Consider the following 22,305-nt stretch of genomic DNA (forward strand, 5'->3'; position numbering starts at 1 on the left):
AGCGTTCGCTTTTGTGCGGGATCTATCAAGCTCCATGGCATCATTTTCTGCATTCACTGGCTGTTGTTGTACGTTTAGCTTCAATTGCTGTTGTTTGTTATTCATTTGTTTATGTGTAAAATACACACTCTTTGTATATATACACGTTGAAATTGCAAGAGGGTAATATACTTTTTTGCACACGAAAAAAACTTAATTGGATTTTGTTTATACAATATAGAGTAACCATGACGATGGGAAGCTCGTAAATCGTGCATTCCCCAAATAATTCAAACTCCTACTGATAAAAACAACAACGCAGCCAATTGATGCTTAAGCGACGAGATTCAGAAGAAACCTCGTGACTGTCTTCAACATACTTGAGAGTGGAGGTTGAACAAGAGTCGAAACGAAAAATAATAAAGACGCATACAATATGAACGTAGGTCAGGATGTTAGCTATCTTGCCATTGCAAATTGGTGCCATCGATTTAACGTCCAACTGCAAAAAAAACACAATGCCACAGAGAGACTATCAACAAGCGCTCAATTACAAGTAGAAAATCCATAACAGCTCCATTTTAATAAATAACATCAAGATGGGGTCATTTCATTTTCTATGTCTTCAGTTTATATTTCATGCCATTTCATGCATATCGTATATACAATTGTAATGTGTCGGTGTATTATGGAACAGCACTAGCAACCACAACACCGACCGACCCATGTATGTTTGATCATTAAATACTTATGTGTATCAAATTATATCTAATAATAATGATAAAAAACAATATAATTGCATTAAGTATAAGGACGAGAAAGAATGCACATGGATTTCGCTTGTTTTATAAATCGATTGCGATGTTATTTCATGTTGGAAAAAATAGTTGGTCGCCGTTTTTAATATGTTGTGTGTGTGTGTCACGTGCGCAAGTACATAACAAACCAATAAAATGACTGTTGTAAATAAAAATGGGAAATACGATTGTGACGAAAAAGGGAAAAACCATAAAAAAATATCCGTACACCGAAACGACCGCGACAACCGACACGCCAAATATGGCAGCGGGAGTGCAACACAGAGGGACATAGAAATTGAATATATGTTGCCAACCCATGTTAACATTGGGTGAGACGATATACTGAATAATCCGTCCATCCATACCACAATACTGGCGTGCACACACTTGACACTTGAGCATATGACCTATATAGGCGAGATTCTTATACAGGCATTATGGTGTCGGAATGTCACAACATATAATGCTGCTTTTGTCACTGTTTTATGCACATCAAATATGATGAAAATAAATATTTACTTTGCGAAGTCAACATTGTATTTTGACTGTTTGGGATTATTTCCTATTTGCGATACGTTGCTGCATTACAACGATACGTTATTATATATCAAGCGTGTCAATGATAAAATCATAAAATCCATATACATTTTTAAATATTTACTTTAAAACTTGTGAAGCGGCGCACACTTTAAACGGTACAATGGATCAAATGTCAGATAAAAAAAATGGTGCAAATCTTAAACCGATAAGACAGGACTTTTCACACAGTCACTAACAATAACGAGTTACTTCTTGGAAATTTGTCATAAAGGAAATTGCAAAGAGCAGAAAAAAAGGAAGAATTAAAAAGATATTTACAATGTTACGTTGCATAAGAAAAAAATAGCATCCCATTTCAAGATATTAATAGCATACCGCATAGAAATAATCTTGTTGGCAGCACATTTTTTCAATTTTTTCTCGGAAATATTTTCTTTTCATATTTAATGTAAATAATATCGATGGATATCCAGGAGAGTTTTTGGGGGGAATTGAATAAAATCCAAATAGAAATGGCCTTGTAGTTTTGTTGTGTGCTGTTTTGCTTGCGATTGTCCTAGCAAAAGGAGTATGTCGATCCGATGGAAATATATTTCAATCGGTTTTCCATTGTGAATGCTTTTGTGTATTTCAATCATTCAATTTCAAATATGATTCGTTTGTTGAATGACTTAGTACACTGAAAATGCCAATACGTGCATTGTCAAAATGTAATAAACAGAAAGCTCAAAAGGCATGTTCGATTGACCTTTATTTATCAAAAGAAAGAGCTATCTTTTATCATTGTATGTCAAGTTATCTTCCCTCACACTTTCTCTTTTTCTCTTTCTCTCTCCTTCCAAAAGAGATAGAGCTCCAAAAATAGATGTAAGCTACTCTAGAAACCGTTGAATTCATCGCTATTGTTGTTTAAATACTACAGGGATTGAGATTGAGTTTTTGATTATGTTTGACTATCGCTCCGATCTGCTCATGATCTAGATAATCTACATATAACAATGGCTTGTTAACTTGTCTTTATGTTTCGTCAAATATGCTCTTAATAATAGATTTTATCTCTGGGCACTTGACTCGAGGATTTTATCATCTCGATGCGACCCAGATAATGTTGCGACGGGGTTGATATCCTTAATTAGAATAATTTCATGTCAAAATCGATACTAAATATGCCAATGTCTATATATTTCGATTTGAATTAAATACACCGAAGAGATCGCATAATCAAAGATTCCCAACACCCGTCGAGCCGGTCTTAATTAAAATTTTCTAAAAGTTTCATTCTTTTCTTCCTTTGCATTGTTCCACAAAAGTTATTAGTTGTTTCACTGTCACATTCCATGCTGTATTATTACTTAATGTGGCAAATTACTATTGGGTGGTCTTCGAAAGAAACTCTCAAGATAGAATTTTATTGAAAACAGTAAAACTAAGTGAACCATGAGTCAAGTGAACAAGTGCTTGTCGGCTTTTTGAATTTTACGACAATGTATGCGAGAAGCGAATGGTGCAAAACCATTCATCGCTCGAGTGGTCGCTTACTCTATTCGATTTTCTTGTGAGATGAAAGTTTAACAAGTTCAATAAGTGTAGTTCAAAATGACTAATTTCGATGGCTCTTCTCACACTCTAAACGTTTTCTCTCTCACTTTATGGCGTCTTTTCATCTTCATCTTCGCCGGGAAACTTGACTGAATTGATCAATTATAGTATTCCATTTGAATAAATAAGAAAGGAAGTCATTGCACTCGACGTGCACATACGACTGACTTCTTTTGATCCTGTTATTGGATTTGATAAATACACAACGAACTAAATTAATTATAATGAGAGGAAGATAAATGCCATTCATTGAAGTTGGCGTATGAATGGATGAATGGATGTGTTTGCACATGCAACGAAAAAGAAGCGCAATCATTTCAATAAAATCGAGCACAATGGACACACATACATTGGCTCGAGATTTGTTTATGATTCAATCAAAACTTTAATTTGGCCTTTAAATTCTGTAGTTACAATCCACTTTTTTTTACATTTTTCTTTGATGAAAGGCAGTTTTTTCTCTATTCAAATGCTCCGTCATCTAATTGGAATGCACAACAAGCATGAGAAAAAAAACTGGAGCTGTATATCGAGAGATTCAAAGTGGTTTTGCACAATGGATTTGGTCTGATTTATTCAAGTCGAAATGAAGCGAATCGGATTGAAAGATTTTACGTTTTATCATGTGCTCGCCAACGTTCCCATTGAGATTTAATCAGATTATTGGATTTAAATGCATCCCATTCTCAATGCACTTTTTTCTGAGAAATCTAATTACCAGTATTTGGTACAATTTTTTTTCGGTTACTCTTGAAAATGTTTTTTTTTTATTCGAAGAATTCAAAAGATATATTTAAATTCTTCCACATCAAAACCACTTTATTGTGGCGAAGAAGTGTTCTCTTACTCTCATTTAATATTGGATAAAAAAAATGGTCGACAAAAAGAAGTCGAATTGAAACTTTTGAATAAAGTGTTATGGCGATTACAATAGCAGATTATTCTATTCCAGTCGTCAGTGTATTGGAGCGCATATGCTTTCTGTTCGTATTTCGTGTGCCCGGTAACGCATACAAGCGAGATGCGAGGAATGTAAACCACAAAACGTAATACAACACAGTATCGAATGGGTCGTTGAACTTCTTTTGGTTTTGCTTCGTGTTTTTTTTTTGCTTTCTTTTCATCCGATCAACGGAGCGTCGAGAAAATAAAGAGCCAAAGAATTTCAAGCATACACACCACAGAATATATACACTGATGAGTGTTTTATTCATTTACTTTTCTCCGTTTCACTATCATTCTAATCTGTAATTTGTTTATTCTGTGATGTTGCAACAAAACACGCACTTCGAACATTGAAGTGAATGCAAACGTAATAAAAATGGGGAAAAAAACGACAGAATTACGTATTTGATTTTCAAACTCGCTTGGATACACGCATCGAGAAAAAGATAACTATTAAAGTTGGAAAATGTATATAATTTGTCGGAGATCGGTTGTCATGATGTGATGGGATGGCAGAAGAATGCAAAAATAAATTTCAAATGTGCAGGACGATGTGTCAGTTTGTCATTTTATTGAAGCATTTTTGTGTGTTTATTTTTGTTTGAGATCGACGGTTGTTTTTTTTTCTCTCTCTCTCTTTCTCAAAGAGAAAGCCGTGGCTTCTGTATATTTGGCATGCAAACGAGTATGCGAAGCCCAATAAAATCATATTATAGAATAAATCATTGTTGTCAACGATACATACGAAATGTTTGACATTTCACCCGTTCCACAGTGAAATTTGTACGAGGCATTCGATTCAGCTGACGCGTTGATCTTATAGCGATGGGGTTTGTGATGCTTGAAAGTGTGACGCGATTAGATCTTGTACACACCTCTTATTCTAAATTGAATATGCGCCAGATTGAGATGAAAACCATATAAATGTAATGAAACATATTTATCCGGCAAAGCTTCGGAAATAATAATAATAGGAGCGAGTATATGACTGCGAATCATAGAACGAAGATTTTAGCTTTCACTGCGGGCACCACTGATTGAACCAGTGATCCAATAGCACTGGAAAATGCGTCAATGGACGCCGATAAAAGGGAAAACCATATTACATATTTTCTTTTATCATCATCATCAAACGAGAGTATATTCGTTCGTCTTCTTTTGATCAGCATTTTTTTTTTGCAAAAATCAACGATACATGTTTGTGTTGTGATTAATGGTGGTCGACATGTTTGCTCTTGGAAAATTAAATTATCGTATCAACAGGCACGAGAAAGACATTTTCAACTTCTGTTTTATTTCCATCGTGAAATCGCGTGCTTCAAATCGTTTGTTCGAAATCTTTCGTTGTTTCGTTTAGGTTTTTTTATCGTTCATTCGTTTTTATTTTTATCGTATAATTACTTGCGTCTTGCACATATGTTATATCAACAGAAAAAGAGAGATAGAGAATGGAGCGATAGAGAGAGAGAGAGAGAGAGATCGCAAGAGAAAGAAAAAAAGAGAGTAAAGGTACGTCATCTGTGCTGTGCGTATGCGCTCGATGTGATGCTGAGTAAGAAAAGCAGTCACATGCGAACGAAGAATATTTATTACTTTCGTTTTTTCCCCGATCGTTGTGCGCTCTTTTTTTCGGTAAACACGTCTGTTGTCTAGTCACAGTGGTCGTGATATGTGTTCAATGAACATGTAACGGAAAAACAATAAGTCGATCTGCTGCTTTAATGAACACAAAAAAGAACGACTTTGAAAGCCTTTAAATATTTTTATTAAACCTACCATTATGCTGCCGTTTTATTAATAGCATTTCGAAACGATAGATACGGCTTTGTGTGTGTGTATATATATATAGTCGCATTTATAGCTCCTTTATGCGCAATAAATAAGCTGATCTATTTCTTTGAAAAAAGAATTTAATCACTTGGATACCAAGTTCATGTCACTTGGCATCTGTTGTGTGCACGCGGCGTTGCAATTCATTTTCTAACATTTATGCGCTAATCCCAAGTCAGTGCATTACCTTGAGACATGACATGTATTAGCTTCAACCGAACCACGAAAAATTAACGAATTTCACAAACAGCTGACAAACGGATTGGAATTAAAATTTGACGCTGATTTAGTGGCAAAATTCCTTTAGCGAGTCGCGGTTATGTTTTACGTAATCGTGTGCTATGTATGAAAAATGGTAAAATCTCAACGAAATCGAAAGAAAACATATCGTCGACAATGGTAGACGATGGAATAACACCTCTCGCGTCTTTTGTACACAATACAAAGCGTATACAACGTGTACATCGCATTAAGCATCGCGTTTTTGTATCTGATCGTTGTCGTTTTGTTTACTCGGTGCTATTTTGTGTGGTTTCTGCGTACATTTTAACAAGACAAGGTCGAGAACAATGACTTTCTTCATTTCTTTTTTGTCATTGTCGTTCTTGGCGTTGTCCGCAGATCGTGTGTTATTTCTGCGTGGACGACCACTTCTCTGCCTTGTCACATTCATTATAGCCAAGAACGCAACATCTGACATCATCATCATCACCGTCAACACTCATAAACATTAATTTTCGCACTAATCTCGATGTATGCTTTTCCTTCTCAGTTTTAATTCGCAATTCTCTCTTTCCTTATCTCATCTACCTCTTCCTCTCTCTCTCTCTCTCTCTCTCTCTCTCTTTCCTCTTCTCTCTTCACCGAGTTGTGTTTTTGCCGGTTTTTTTTTAAATGTTTATGTAAGTAACGAGCATAATTTTTTTTCACAATGTCAAGATGCTTTACCCACCGGTCCAATACACATAGTTGCAGTGGTAATTTACTTACCAACTACTTGCCAGCAGAAAGAAAATCACTCGAAAAAAAACAGAAATGAGAGAGAAAACAAAGTGAATAGAATGAACGACTCATGTTACGTTACTTAGTTTATCGAATGTGAATGCGGAATTTCTTGGGTCGAGAGCCACCGTGTCAGATGTTGTTGATATTGTTTCTTGGTGTGTCTTCAGGCATTTCATGCGTTCTGCTTCTCAATTTCTCTCGCTCGCTTTTTCGCTCGCACATTTAACAATGAGCTTTCTCATCTAGCTTAGAGGAGTTCGCAATGATTATGCAGTTAAGCCATTCATAAAATTTTCCTCTTCCACTTCAACTGATTTAAATTATGATTGTACGTTAGGGCGACGGCGACGATGCTCAAGATGCACAAAGAACATAAATTCGAAACGCCATTGTACAAATAATAATGAAAACCCATGCAATGAAATGATATTGAATGTACATAAAAAAAAACTAGTAAAACCACAATCACAATGTTCTGCGCGCACGAAGAGACATACACACATTGTTTTTCTTTTCGTTTATTTATAGATTATCTTTTACCTGTTCTAATGATCTACATCTATGGCAAAGATGGAATAATTGTGTGTTCAAGAAATATGTGAAAATTCAATCGCCATCTATCTATCTTTATCATTCTCTCTTAGTCGAATTGAATGTGATGAAGGCATTTTATACCAATTACATGAATTTCATTCAAAATTAAGGATCGGTAATAAATGGAAAATTGCACGTCTGTTTTCTTTTGACAAATAAAATGGTGTATTTTATCTTGCCATATACATTATGCCATATAAATGCAAATTGATGAGTGTCTACTTGATAGCACTTTGTATTATTGCATCAAAGAAAAATGAAACGTAAAAAACAAAAACATTCCGAGTGTTTTTCACTAGAAAATGTGTGTGTTTGTGCAAATTATGGACGCTTCACTGACGTTTCTTAAAGGCATTTGTACAAATATAGAATTTGGATTTTATGCTTGAGGGGTCTCGTAGGCGTTTAATAGTCTAAATAAAATATATTACCACAAATGGTCCATAATTTAACATATATTCATAATAATAATCAAAATTGAAAATTGAATATCATTATATTGGTACATTACTATACAATTCACTCAATAACAATATATATTTCTTCTCTCTCATTACAGATATCCCCGACATTCCAGATGAGATACGGCATCTCAAAAGTTTGCATACGGCCGTTTTTAGCTCGAATCCAATCGAACGTCTACCGCCCGGATTTTCGCAATTAAAAAACCTAACAGTATTAGGATTGAATGATATGTCATTAGCATCACTTCCAGATGATTTTGGAAAGTAAGTTGATTTTAATGATGAAAATACCCAAATCCATAGCAAACTTGTAGCACAAAACTTTTCCATATTATTTTAACTTATCATATTTGGTTCCATCATCGATACATCAAATTTTCAATGAATTTGGGGCAATTTCGCAAAGCGAATAATCTAATGAATTAAATGCCAATCAAAATATACTCATTGCTGTTCTTTCTCTCCGTCTCTCGCTCTTCATCGACGCTGTTTGTTTTGCATGACGTCAATAATTTTCGAACGTAAACAAACTAATTCGAAACACAAACCTGAACCATTTCACTCTATCACTCTTCATCATGCATTATATATAAATCAAATCGAAGCCGAATTGAGTGAACCAAAAAAAAGAAAAACAATTTTTTTTCTCAACGAGACAACACGAAACGTATAATTGGCGTAATTGATCATAATAGTATAATAGGTTTAAAAATTGCCAATGAATCTGAAACAAAGTGCATAAAAAGAGAGAATAATGCCAATTTACGAATCTCTTCATCGAAAGCATCGTCGTAAAGACTCTTTACCAAGACAACATTGATATTGACATTTTGCATTGGCATTTCAATTGAACCAAACAGATCGACCTTTTTTTGTGAAGCGTCTAATTTTAGATGCTTGTTTTAAATAGGATGAAAAAAAGAGGCATAGCACTATTAAATTCATTGCCATGAACGTTCGAAAAGCACATGATTCATGAATCATGATTGCTGTTAATGCTTACCCTCAATTACCGTTAGGTAAACACATCTCCAATTCGAATAAAAAGTGTAACGAATTCATGTTGCATGGTTTCCTGCATCGAAAACACGAGCATCGTTAACTTTGATTTGTCTCAAAATCAGAGAAAATATGGTAAAGACGAATGGATTTTTGAATTTCACGGAAATGAATTTAGAGTCGAAATCTCCCGGAATCACCGAAGAAAACAGACGTAATATGCTGAAATTTATCATAAAAGACTCGAAAATTGGTGAACACCATTTTTTTGTTCAAAAGTAATTCCATATTCATGGTGTCTATTATTATTGTTTTAATATCCGTTTTGGCACTTAGTATTTTTTTCGAAGAAAAAAAAAATGGAAAATTATGCGGCCGGTGTTAATTTTCATTGTTGACCCTTCCATTAAAATAAATATAAAATGTATTAAAAACGGCCGAAAAAAGTGTCCGATGTTAATTGATTGCAACAGATTTAATTTTTAATGGCTTATTCTTTCGTCCATTCTCGTTGTCGTCGCCCAATCGTGCTGCGAATATTCAGTTGTTGGGAAAATCAATAAAAACCGAACTCAATTAATTTTAAATGAATCAAATAAAAGTTAACGTTTCGTTTCGTGTGTATAAAATCTCAGATCTGAAACGCATATGCTACTGATTTCGTAACAGAGAAAAAGAGTGAGATAAAACGTATTAATTTACAATGGAATGCGAAATCGATAAACGATAGGTTTATCCCATTTGTAGCACTTTACTTCAACCGATGCGCTCATTATCGAGAACATTTTCATATAGAGAACATACATGTATGCTATTGGCATAGACATATTTTTCGTAAGAGAAAGAGTGAGATAGAGATGCGTGACTGTGTTATATCGGCTGCTATGTGCACGCTTCAAAAATATCTATTTTGAAATTTCGTAATGAGAATGAAAAATGTGTCGAAGTGTATTTGTATATACGCAATGTCTATCGATGCGAACGGGGCAAAATGCGATTATGGAATTAATACCGTTTTACTGCATATCTAACGACATAAAAATCGATAATTGGATTATAAAAACTCAATCACCGCTTGAATGAGAATTGACGAGCAATCGATGGAGTCTGCGTGCGACAAGGATACAAATTTTAAAGTAGCAACAGCAAAAACACAACAAGTTTTATATAATTTCCGGTTTCGAATGTGAAACGGCATCAATACCATCCGTCGCTTAAAATATCAACTCATTTCATGCTATATCCCATTTGTTTCATACCGATTTTCCATCTCTTTTTCGCTCGTTCATTCACTTTTTCGAGTAACACATTGAACGGATGAGATTATGTAGTGCGCCTTTTTTGATGAATCGACTGGAAAGAAGTGAATCATGCACGCGACTAGCCGACATTGCTGATAAGCATGATCCACATCATCTCGAGCACACACACAATTTGTGTGCCTTCCATCGGTTGGTTAGACATTCACTAATCGATAAATACGTGCGGCATGTAACATTTTTTGTCTCTCTTGGTCTCTCTTCAACACTTTCCCTAACACTCGACGACCTAACTCTGCTTTTTCTTCATCCGTTGATTGAATTTTGTTTAGTCATTTTGAGCCATTTGAAATGGTTCATGTTCTGCTTGCATGCAGTTTAATCTGGAAAAGGTAAAATATGCGAAATTGAAAATGAAAGTTGTAAAATGAATTGTAATCCATGAGCAACAAAACCACACAACGGATTAAATACTGACTACAAGTGACATTTGTAAAAACCCCACATAAATTCAGCGATGAACCATTCGACATAACATTTTTATGGCACTTAAATTTAAAATTCTGCGGCGACATTCAATATTTTTTCAATAATATATTTTTATTTTGTTTTTTTTTTCTTTCTAAAATTAGCTTGTCACAATTGGAAACCCTGGAATTGCGAGAGAATTTATTAAAGGATTTACCGGAATCGATCAGTAGATTAACCAAATTAGAACGATTGGATCTGGGTGACAATGATATTGTGACGTTGCCATCGCATTTAGGTTATTTGCCAGCGCTCCAAGAATTATGGTTAGATCACAATGAATTGCAGCGGTTACCACCAGAAATAGGCCGTTTGACTAATTTAACATGTCTCGATGTATCGGAAAATAAGTGAGTATTAAATGTTCACATTTGCAACATGATAAATTAATAGCTTATGGTTTTTAAAGAGCGAAGACAATACGGAGCCAATGTTAGATCCGTTTAATGAGAAAGAATATTTAAAAAAAACCATAATGAATTTTACCAGTTTCCGTTGTTTAACTGCGCAAAACGTGGATGAGATGAAGAAAAAACAGCAACAATGACGGCGAGAACTCATTCTAATAAGCAAACTCACAAGTTTTTACACTTTGTTTCTGGATTAAAATAAATTGAATGCGCACAGTGCACAGCTAAGAAAAAGCAAAAAAAAACATTTACAGCGAAAAATATGATCCAACGTATGCGATGAAGAAAGAATGGGAGTGATGCGTGCGTGTTTAGCATAAATATGTTGAAGTTATTGTCCATTTCTTTAGTAAAAATTTTAAAATAAAAAAATGACGCAGCAGTGAGCGGGCGCGTAAACGTTGAAACACACATTCAATGGGTTTTTGGTTGTTTGTTTTTTCTTCGTCTTAATTTTGTATTCTGATCCGGGAATTCTAAATGAAATATGGAATTGACGCGATGTAATATAAAATAGAAAGAAAGAGATAGAAAGGAAATACGTTTGCATTCATTGTAAATTGATGTCATTGACTTGGTGTTTCGACATACAGTTAAATGGCAATTCATTATGTTTAGCATTGTTTCAAGCTGTGAATTCTGTGTATTATTTAAATGAAATATTTGCTTTTTTTGCTCTTTGTTTTTCTCATTTTTAATTGCTTACGCGATGCAGACTAGAAGAATTACCTGAAGAAATTAGCGGTTTAGTGAATTTAACCGATTTGCATTTATCGCAAAATGTTCTTGAAACATTGCCGGATGGAATGGCAAAGCTGCGCAAATTGACCATTCTTAAATTGGATCAAAATCGACTAGAAGAATTAAATGAATTAATCGGATTGTAAGTATTTTTTTTCATGTTATTTATGTGTTAGTTCACACAGAATGCAGGGAATGCCATCAGAAGGGGACACAAACAACTCAATAAATGTCTCAAAATCTAAACTAAGATGCTCTCTTTTTCTATCTCCAAATCAAAAACTAGATGTGAAAATCTGCAAGAGCTTATATTGACCGAAAATTTTCTGATAAAATTGCCGAAGTCGATTGGTCGTTTGATAAAATTGAATAATTTGAATGTAGATAGAAATGCCTTAGAATCGATACCGTTAGAAATCGGCAATTGTACATCGTTGGGTGTGCTCAGTTTACGTGACAATAAATTGAAAAAATTGCCGAGCGAATTAGGAAATTGCTCCGAATTACATGTGCTTGATGTATCGGGCAATCAATTACAATATTTACCATACACATTGGTCAATCTAAAATTGAAAGCGGTATGGCTATCGGAGAATCAGGCCCAACCATTGCTCACATTTCAAACGGACACCGACGAAAATACCGGCCAACAGGTAATCATTTAATTTTGTATAACATGACCGGAACCAACTAATTCCGATGAAATTTATCAATCATAACAATTCTGTTCCTTTCAATGTGTCAACAGGTATTAACATGTTTCTTGTTGCCTCAATTGGAATATCAGCCACAAGCTGCAGGTGAGTTTCAATATTTTTTTTTACTGTCACAAAAACAAAGTGTCTTCGATGGTTTTAGACTGTAAATGTGATTCAAAATGATATATCCGCTATTCGTGGTTCATAGTTCGAAGTTAAATTTTATTTAAACATATTTTTTTTTTCATTTGTTTGAAATATATGGAAATATTTCTCATGTTTATGGTTATTGATTAAACTGATGGAATTTCTATTTTAAAGAAATTCTTCTACCTGGCCGCTTGTATCGATCGAATCAAATATTCGATTCAATGGATTTATCCCAAATTGAAGGTTTGCATTACCAAAAATGAAATCTATTTTTACGATGCTCGACAAATCTAACTACTTCAGTAGAAATTTCTTATCCTTTTCATTCTATCTTTGTATCTTTTGCTCTCACCCATCGTATTCCTTGTTTACATTCGCCTTTATAATCCCAGTTTTCACTAAAACTCTCTTCATTCGAAGCTCGCTTGTTCAAACTAGATGCAAACAACGCATATTTGTGAATGGGAAGGCTTTATCAGTCTTAATTATTGATTAACAATATCTTTATCTCTCTCTCTCTCGTGTTTTGCATGGATTTTATAAACAAGCGCTTGATAAGATAACGCCCCATTTATTTCAACTGAATTCCATTCGATAGATATGAAAGAGAAACGTTTTCCAAAACATCACGCAAATTGTTGATCAAAAAGTTCAAATATACTTCGCAAATCCCATTTCATCGGAATGCTGTTGGTGCATATGTCTCTCTAAAATTGATGTCGAATAGAAAATCTCAGCTAAAAATACGTTAAAGTGTGAAGCGCATCTTACACAGCGGCTAATATGAACTAACAATGGAATGTTGTGTGCATGCCATTTATGCGCAAATTTATGGTAATTTAAGTATGTTTCAGAAACGCATTATTTACACTTTCCATAGTGCCAAACATTCTTGATGCATTTCGTATTGCGTACGTGCGCTCAGACAATGGAAAAATATATATTAACTGTAACTAACAATAGTTCGACTAATTAATTAACCGTTCATCCATTTTATGCATGAAGGCCGTATATAGAATGACTCCGATAAATGCATCCATACCGATTCTGCACATCAACGCCACGATAATTCTCATATTTGGCGATATTTATAGAAAATCTCGGTCGAACACTCATACCAAAAATGTCAGGTTTGAAATGAGCATTCGAATGCGTATTTAAAGTGATTGCAGATATACGGAATTGTTGACACTCTGTTTTCGAAACCGTAGCCATCGTGGTATGTCAAAACATATTGATAATTTATTCGATTAGTCAAATGTGACAATGGAATAATTGATTTTCAACCTCGATAAATACCAGCATACGATGAAACCGCATTCACATCAGATACGTCATTTTTATAACGGTGAATTGATTCTCAATCTGATTTCAATTTCATATAAATTGTTTTTCTTCTTCTAATACGAATTATTCGAATCGACTAACAATAGCATGAACATATTCGAATACTCTGTGCTTGGTGCGTTGCAAACCGTAGATAAAACAACATACATTTCGAACATTTTGATTGAACATTATATAACCATTGCATATTGTGATTGATGATGATTGTTTCCTGTTTAAACTAACCTATTTTGGTTGGCTATGTGTATTTGACATGATCATTGATTGGTCTATTTTCGTTCCATTATCACATTTTCCACAATTGATCAGATCGACACGAAGAAGACCGCTCTTCTGATGATGAGGCATGGGAAGAACGTGAAACATCTCGTACACATTCCGTTAAATTCTCCGAAACCGATCCAGATCCGGATATTGGCGACAAGGATACACCATTTGTACGACAAAATACACCGCATCCGAAGGAATTGAAAGCAAAAGCGCATAAACTTTTTGCAAAGGAAAAGAACAAAATTGACGATGGAAACTTGGACACCTTGTCCGAAGAGGTAAGTGATTTTTTTTCTCTCAAAACAACGAAGCTTTCGCACATCAAGTCTAAATGTGAAATGTTCTAAATTGAATGCTTTTACATTTGGCGTGTGTGGAACACGTTTAGTCATCATCAAAACCATCATCGGGGAAAACAACCATCATTAATTCCACAACAATGGATAACATATCCGAGGCACGAACTGAAGTTGAATCAATTGTGGCGCCTCCATTGAATGTTTCAGCCAATCCTAGTGCCGTCGCTAAAAGTATTTCACAAGAGCCAATTTTTGGTGGAGACGATGAAAATGGAGATGTTAATGTAAGTGCACTTTTTTCCCCTTTTTTTCTTATATTTAATAAAAAATAGAATAGAGTTTTAAAAATTGTAAATTTTGTTGTTAGAATTTCAAAAAAGGAGAAAAAGATTGATTTTTTGTTGAACAAATTTTTTGATGAAAAAAAAAATGATTAAATTGCAGGGTTTCAATGAGCGTAAAGTGGGATTTTTCATGGAAGAACCGGAGAAAAACGAATCGGAAGGTGAAGACGAAGGTGAAGAGGTTGAAAAATTACATCCAATTAAATTGCACAGACGGTACGGTTTATTAAACAGAACAGTCACTAGAAGAGTCAAATATACTGATGATATTTTGTAATTTTACAGAGATACGCCACATCATTTGAAAAATAAGCGAGTTCAACAAATTGATAAGCAAGCTGCAAGTATTCTGCTGGCAAATGCACCGAAACAACTGGAAATTGTTGCGCCGAACGTAATCAATGACAGCAATGTTTTGGTGGAATCCAATCATGAAAATAGATCCGGTCATTTGAACGATTGTGGTAAGTTTAGCATGCACACATGTTCAATATAATTCACAAATTCTATTATGCAACTTTGTACGAAATGACGATGACGATGGAGTGTGCATGATCCTAATTATCAACTAACAACATCTCGAGATAATTAGCCTCAAGCAAATACTTCAAATTTCAAAGAGATTCGCAAATTTCGACAATACACTGAACGTTTTGCTCACAGGTGCCTGATTTATAACAAAAGTTACATGTAAATGCTAATCAGTCATTCCGTTTTACACAAAACCAAAATGCTTTATGACAACGAAACAAGTGAACGCAAATAAACAGTTCAATTAGGTGTGCTTGACGAATGAACCATAAAGAGAGAAGAAAGAGAGGGAGAGAAAGGTGTAAACAAATATACACACAAATTTATGTATACTGCTTACGGTGTGTGGAAGTGAAACATCATTTGTAATTCATTGAACACAACACCTGGTTTGGATAAGCGAATCGAGTGTATTTTTGTAATTTGATCGTCTTTCGTTGCACAATCTATCGTATGTGCGCGACATTGTAAATAGGTTTCAAACGATTTGGAATGTGTATTGTGCGCGCTTTGGTTTCTGATTGTTATTCACTGCTTTCGAGATTATTGTGTGTGTGTGTGTGTGTGTGTGTGAATGTGAGTGGGTTGCAGACCAAGTGCATCGTCATTGGATTCTCATGCTGTGGCTGCATTTTTCGACACCATATACGTACGTTGGGCGTAATAAAACTAGAAAGGTCAAGGACATACCATATAGAACAATGGATTTTAATTGAAATATTAATCGCATTGTGTGCTTCTCGATTTTTGGTGTGAAACAACCGCATTCTGTTTAATTAAAAACTCGCATATATTGTGCAAACAATTGAATCGCTTCTGTTGATTTAATTGAATTTATCGGTATACTGAAAAGTGACGAAAACGATCTGAAGTTTAAAGTTTATCGATAAATTTTAACATACCAACCACCACACACACAAACACTTCACACACACATTTCACATAGATTTAAAACTTTTCCACAACTTATTGAATGCAATCGCGCTGCAAAATCACCATAATACTGATAAGCATTGTGCACGTTCTATATCGATATTGTTGCATTTTGTGTATACAATATTGATTTCGCGTACCACCATTCCGTCTCCCATAAATGCGATGCATATGACGTCGTAATTTATTTTCAATGCACAACCGATGTATAAAGCGACGAAAATTGGAAAACCGTATCAACGTCTCACCGACTGGAGTCGTAATATGATAGGCGCTATTCATCATACACACGACTGAATGCATATTTTGAAATTTATCGATTCCACATGTCTCTCTCTCTCTCTTTCTCTCTGTGTGTGTTTGTGCCAAGGCGTATTATTTCGCCAGGAACTTCAGATATTGAATGACTTCTACAATTCAATTCAATTTCGATTTTCGTCGCATTATCGACTACTCGATTTTTTTGCACAAAACTTCAGTGTTTCGTCTTGAAAATGCCACATGCATTGTTTTGACTCTCATTTTATCTATTGTTTATGTTTCATGTAAAGTTTGACGTTTGATTGTCGGAAGCAAAACTTCTGATTTCACACGAATTACGTGCATGTGTAGGGCTCAAAGGTTTTCAGACCAAGTACGATGGAAAAGTTTACATTTACGGTGCTTCGCAAACGGAGCAAGAAAGTACATGCCAAGAAACCTTTCGGAAACATGACTCCAAACAGTGTGCACATACATGTATCCAAGTATCGAATTGCTGTTGTCTATCGAACCGCCAAAGCAAACAGCATTGTGTTACTCACTACACACAGACATTTTTTCTTTTCAAAATGAAAAATGCGACCAAAAATTCGTGCTCATTAAAACATTTTTCGTCGTATTTTTCACGCACTTAATAAACTTCATAAATCCTCGTTATTCTTTTGAAGATATAAGTCATAATTCATAGTTGTAGTTGTATGTTTTAACAATGTATGTTTCAAAGAAAAGACAGCAATACCAAATAGGCACCGCAAAGACAGTTCAAAGAAAAAAATATTTATCTTTTGACCGAAGGCTGACTGGTTAGCATCGCGAATAGTCCAGAAAAAGTCGTGAATTCCAAACATAATGATATAATTTAATTATCGACTCTCGACTCTGTTCGGATCTACATTTCAAGGTCAACACTGAACAGCGCTGTTGTGTGTGCGCGCACCAAAGAACAAAAACAGTTTTTCATCGATTGGGTGAGCTAAGCAAATGCCTAAAAAAACGATAAATCATGTGAAATGAATTCGGTTGTTTGGAATGTGTGATCGATCAAATGATATCGATGATAGCCCATTCACGAGTTCATGACATAAACACAAACTTCAAGTATAGGTAATTGCCCATTCAACAAATCTTCTCAATGAAAACACATAGTTCACCAATATAGGTACGATGGTGAGAGCGAATACAAGAAAATCCAATTACCCGCATAAAATATGATTGAATTCGGGTCATGCGAAACTGAAAAGAAAATGAACAAAGCACTTTGAACTAGATCTCAACCGTCACACATTTTATCAATAACACATCGATCTTTAATCGAATGTTCATAATTATTCAATCGATGCGACATGTTGTATCATGTGTCACATGGAGATTTTAATGGTACGCACTCACACAACAGCTTCGCGTATATTTATTTCTCACTTCATATTCGAAATATTAATTGAATAAGTTGTTGTGGATATTGTGACGTGTTGATGGAATGTTCGTATGCAAAATGCTGGAGTTTGTGCTGTGGTGATATTATTATTGTTATTTTATTATCAATGCGCAATATCCATTTTTGCCAAACCAGATACGCAAACTACTGAGTTAGCTAAATTGACAAATTTCCGATCGAATGAACAAACAAAACCGTATGCTGATAACAACAATATCATTTTCACGTTCCGAAAACTAAAAGCATAGACTACATTTATTGTATTGACATTCGTGTTTATGCAATGCATAGATAAGGTATAAATAATGACACCTTGCTGGTTAACTCATTCGATTTGTACAAACAGATTCGACATACACATACAAATGCACGCACACACTAAAAGTGGCAATCTAACAGCATGCTATCGAAGCGAAGCAGCAGAGAAAAAACTCTCTATACTTTTGTATATCACACTCATTCACCTTCGGCAAGTATTTAAGCTGTTCATTTTGTGTCATCGCTAAAAACACCAAAACAAGTTGTTTGTGTGATTCAAACGTTTTTCTATCTCTTTTTGTCTTTATCTCTCTCTGCTATCATAGTCGCGAATACATTTCTTGTGTTTGCTAATTCTGGGGCTCGAGAATATTGTAAATATTTCACACACACAAACGCAGAAGCGAAACAAAAAAATAATAATACCGAATCACCCGCGGCTGTTGTGTCTCGTTGTTGTTCGCCACAAACACACATAGATACATCGACAGCTGAGTGTGCCTGAAGCGTATTTATTTGTGTTTGTATAAATATCCAAACACACAGCCGATGATTGTGTGCGATTTCTTTAAAGAGCGTTCGAGCTTTAAACCGATCTGTGTTTGTATGGTATGTTGTTTTTTTTTTGGGTAATGTTCAAACATCAAAGCAAATGCACACACATCGATGTCGATTGATTATTTTAATTTTAGCAAAATACACGACTCAACACATACACACATATAGACTTGGTGTGCATCGGCATATTGTGTTGTTGTTGAAGCAAACTCGATCATAGACACAAATTTCAGTTACAATTTTGTGTTTGATTCGATACATTCATATTTTTCGTCGTTGGTTTTGTTTTTATATTATTCTTACGATCGAGCAATATTTTGCTTTTATTCTAGACTAATGTCGACACCGTGTGTGTATTTTTTTTAAATTCCAATTCGTGGCGAGCGCAGACTAGAGACGATATGTGCATTGTTGTGGTTTCTGTTTTCGATTAAAGGCGTATCACAATAGTACAGCGGTTGGAACTGAATATGAATATTTTTTTTCTTCTTCGGGGGATCGGGATAACTGTAGTGGATTGAATATTTTCTTTCAATGTTTTCCTACCGTAGCCAATTCAAAGTGCTCTGCAATAGTGTTCACACTTTTGATACTGGCTGTAATACGGAAACATTTCAAATAAAAAAAATATTTTTTTTTTTGTTCATTGGAGTATTATTATTTTTTCCGATTCAACGTAAACACACTCTCGCTCTCTCGATCGAAAGGGATTTTTTATTCACCGACAAATTGGATTACGTGCACTCATGCCGAGTATGAATTTTGTGTATTTTCTTGACGTGCTTTTCATGTTGACACATCATTTATACGCATTCGCAACTGTTTGATAGAGTTCTGTTGTTGTTCTTTTTTTTTTCTGCCGTGGCTGCATCTGGAAAACAATGATATAAAAAAAACGCGATATATATAACGTCAACGAGTCCCGAAAAGAGCATAGCAGCCAACAAAATAGAAATTATGTGCATGAATTAGTGTCACAGATAACAATGCACAATTTTCCAGAGTACGAATGGTTGTGAACGAAACACAAGAACACGGTATGGTGTAAGCGCCAGAGGAAAACATACCGTTATCACAAGCGAAAAATATACACACAACATAGACGAATATAATGCGAAAGGGAAAGAGAGAATAAGCAAAATAGAAATAGAGAAAGAGAGAGTAAAAAAAGAACGGCATTTGACACAGGTGGTTTTTGTGCATCGTTACAAAAGCATCGTAAATTCGCTTCGAGTCATACAGAGACAGTCTCTCTATTTCCAACTCGTTTTCATTGAACAAAAAGTACGAGACTGCAGTGAAGGGATAGAGTGAGATCAGAAAAAAATCCAATTCAAACAAAGCTTGATGCTTTTCTGAATGCGAGCACTTTTTTCTGCGCCATATGAACTCATTGAACCGTTCTTTTTTGTTTCACTCGGCAATCCATTGAGTTTTTTTTTATTTTCGAAATTTAGATCAGCTACGCAATGTAAAACTAGATATGAACATTTTTGGATTAAAACACACACAAAAATATATAACGAAATTGTGATTAAATGCTGAGTGGATGCATCGCATTTGGCGAAAAAACGATTGCAATGTGAAAACATGTTGAGTTTTTTTCCATTTTTGAATGGATGCTAATATGTGGTTCTAGAATTTCCTAAGTAAATCATAGACGCGGAAAAATGCACACACGAAAAGTTATCCAATTGCATGCATGCCACCAAATTCGTCAGGTATTGCGTTGTATGATTACCCCAAATGGGTGTATTCAAGAAACAAACAAAAAATCCAAACGACATATTAAGTGATCCAGTTGCTTAGTTAGTTTCAATCGTCGTGATTGTGGTGATGAATTAGCAAACGTGTAAAATTATTAAATGGAAAAACATTATCCCAAGTCTCATTGCATGTGTACCGAAATTTAGTCCATGAACGTGAGTTTTGTGGCTTTGAACACGGGAAAACTATAAACGAAAAAAAAAAATTTGAATAAATAAAAACAAACGCTATTTCACATTGGACCACATTTAAAGTAAAAATCGAAGTATTAGTGTGCCGTGTAGCTTTGAATAATCATTGAGTGATGAAAACCTTGATGTATATCTCCGTAAAGCGAACAACCTATAATTTCGAGTCGCTGCTAAAACTCCCAATAATGGCAATATCTATTAACACAATAGCGTTCAACGCAACAAAACTGCTGATTGTCAAGAGAGAAAAAAAATGAATGTATATTTTGGGTGTCTTATTTACTCAAAATAATCGACCAAACTCATTTTATATTCATAAAAACAGTAAACACGCTATAAATTTCGCATCTTCTGTTTTGGTTGTTCTCAAACTCGAACGCTTTCAATGTATCCAGTTTTCTGGTCAAAATTACATCATATTTTAAAATGACGATTTCAAGCAACGTTTTTTTTTTTCATAGTTTGTTGCGTGAAATGTAAAATATTTGAACAAATGATGACGAATCAATTGTTGTTTATTATTGATTCGATCCAAATGACTTATATTTCTAATTCATTTGACATCTTTTCCGATTTGTCATTTCGCGTTCATGCAATTAAAAACAACTTATTGAGATCACGTTTTGTGTGTTGATGTTGATTGGTCGTTAGCATTTTCTTGACGAAATCGTTGCGATATGCGATTTGGGTGTGTTCAACGTGTTCATTCTTCAATAATATTCATCCATTTTTGGTGTTTACTGAAGTGAGCATAAGTGGAGATAAATGAATTCGAAATTTTAATGGCACAGCTACTGTACATTATGGTGCGTCGGTTCTGTTTTGAAATGTGAAATGCCACTTTGAATCAGATGATCCATTTAATTTACGCTTTAGTTAGCTCAAAGCATTAATTTAGATGAAAGAATCTTCTTGGCATTGTCTATTTCTTTTTTGCTTTTGTTGTCTCTTTACTTACGCCAACTCGTTCATTTTTGATGCTGTCGACTTAATATAGATAAAACGAATCTTTGCGTAAAATATTGCGTTTCATTTCTCTATCACTTGGTGCTTCGGTGCATTTGGCTTTCGACCATACATAAATGGATTCAAAACACACATCAAACGAACGAAACCGTTGGAAAATAACATTTTTTAATTGTGTGTTGCTATTTTATCTGATGGATATTTCCTTTAATGTGGCATCAGCTTATTGCTCCTTGCAAAAAAACAAGTAACGTATGCGAAGTGAAAAATCCAAGTAAATAAAGAGGAGAAAAAAAATGAAATGGAAAGAAAAGGAATTGGAAACAATGTTTCATGTTGCAAAAATTTGTTTTTCGCCTCTTATGTGAGTGCAGTATCGAAATGAATAAACGAAAATGAATGAGTGAAGTAAACAAAAGCGGATTCGGTCGGGCGTGCATAGTATGGTGTCGAATGGCGGCACTGTTTCGATGGATATATGCATATTTTGAATTGTATAAAAGAAAGCGGAGACTCGTCGGTGATGAATTACCGACAAAATGAAATGACAACCATACAAGCACACATACTTTATTTAATTGACCTCGTAGTTTATTACTTGTGT

The 22,305-nt window shown here is 34.8% G+C and overlaps 1 protein-coding gene across 17 annotated transcripts in view; it reads left to right on the forward strand.

Moving 5' to 3' along the window:
* Positions 1-22,305, forward strand: part of LOC116341762 (protein lap4) — a 126,499-nt gene that overhangs the window by 19,611 nt on the left and 84,583 nt on the right. For 16 of the 17 annotated variants that reach the window (XM_031769035.1, XM_031769022.1, XM_031769024.1 and 13 more), the window contains 10 exons: positions 7,852-8,020; positions 10,647-10,892; positions 11,668-11,835; positions 11,980-12,346; positions 12,442-12,493; positions 12,713-12,784; positions 14,198-14,436; positions 14,547-14,741; positions 14,902-15,017; positions 15,087-15,265. In XM_031769035.1, the coding sequence (XP_031624895.1) occupies positions 7,852-8,020; positions 10,647-10,892; positions 11,668-11,835; positions 11,980-12,346; positions 12,442-12,493; positions 12,713-12,784; positions 14,198-14,436; positions 14,547-14,741; positions 14,902-15,017; positions 15,087-15,265 (1,803 nt within the window). The remainder of the gene's footprint in view (positions 1-7,851; positions 8,021-10,646; positions 10,893-11,667; positions 11,836-11,979; positions 12,347-12,441; positions 12,494-12,712; positions 12,785-14,197; positions 14,437-14,546; positions 14,742-14,901; positions 15,018-15,086; positions 15,266-22,305) is intronic. The other variant, XM_031769030.1, reaches the window with a different exon arrangement.

Source organism: Contarinia nasturtii, unplaced genomic scaffold, assembly GCF_009176525.2.
Source record: "Contarinia nasturtii isolate CC-2019 unplaced genomic scaffold, AAFC_CNas_1.1 Cnas_scaffold_745, whole genome shotgun sequence".
NCBI classification, from domain to species: Eukaryota; Metazoa; Arthropoda; class Insecta; order Diptera; family Cecidomyiidae; genus Contarinia; species Contarinia nasturtii.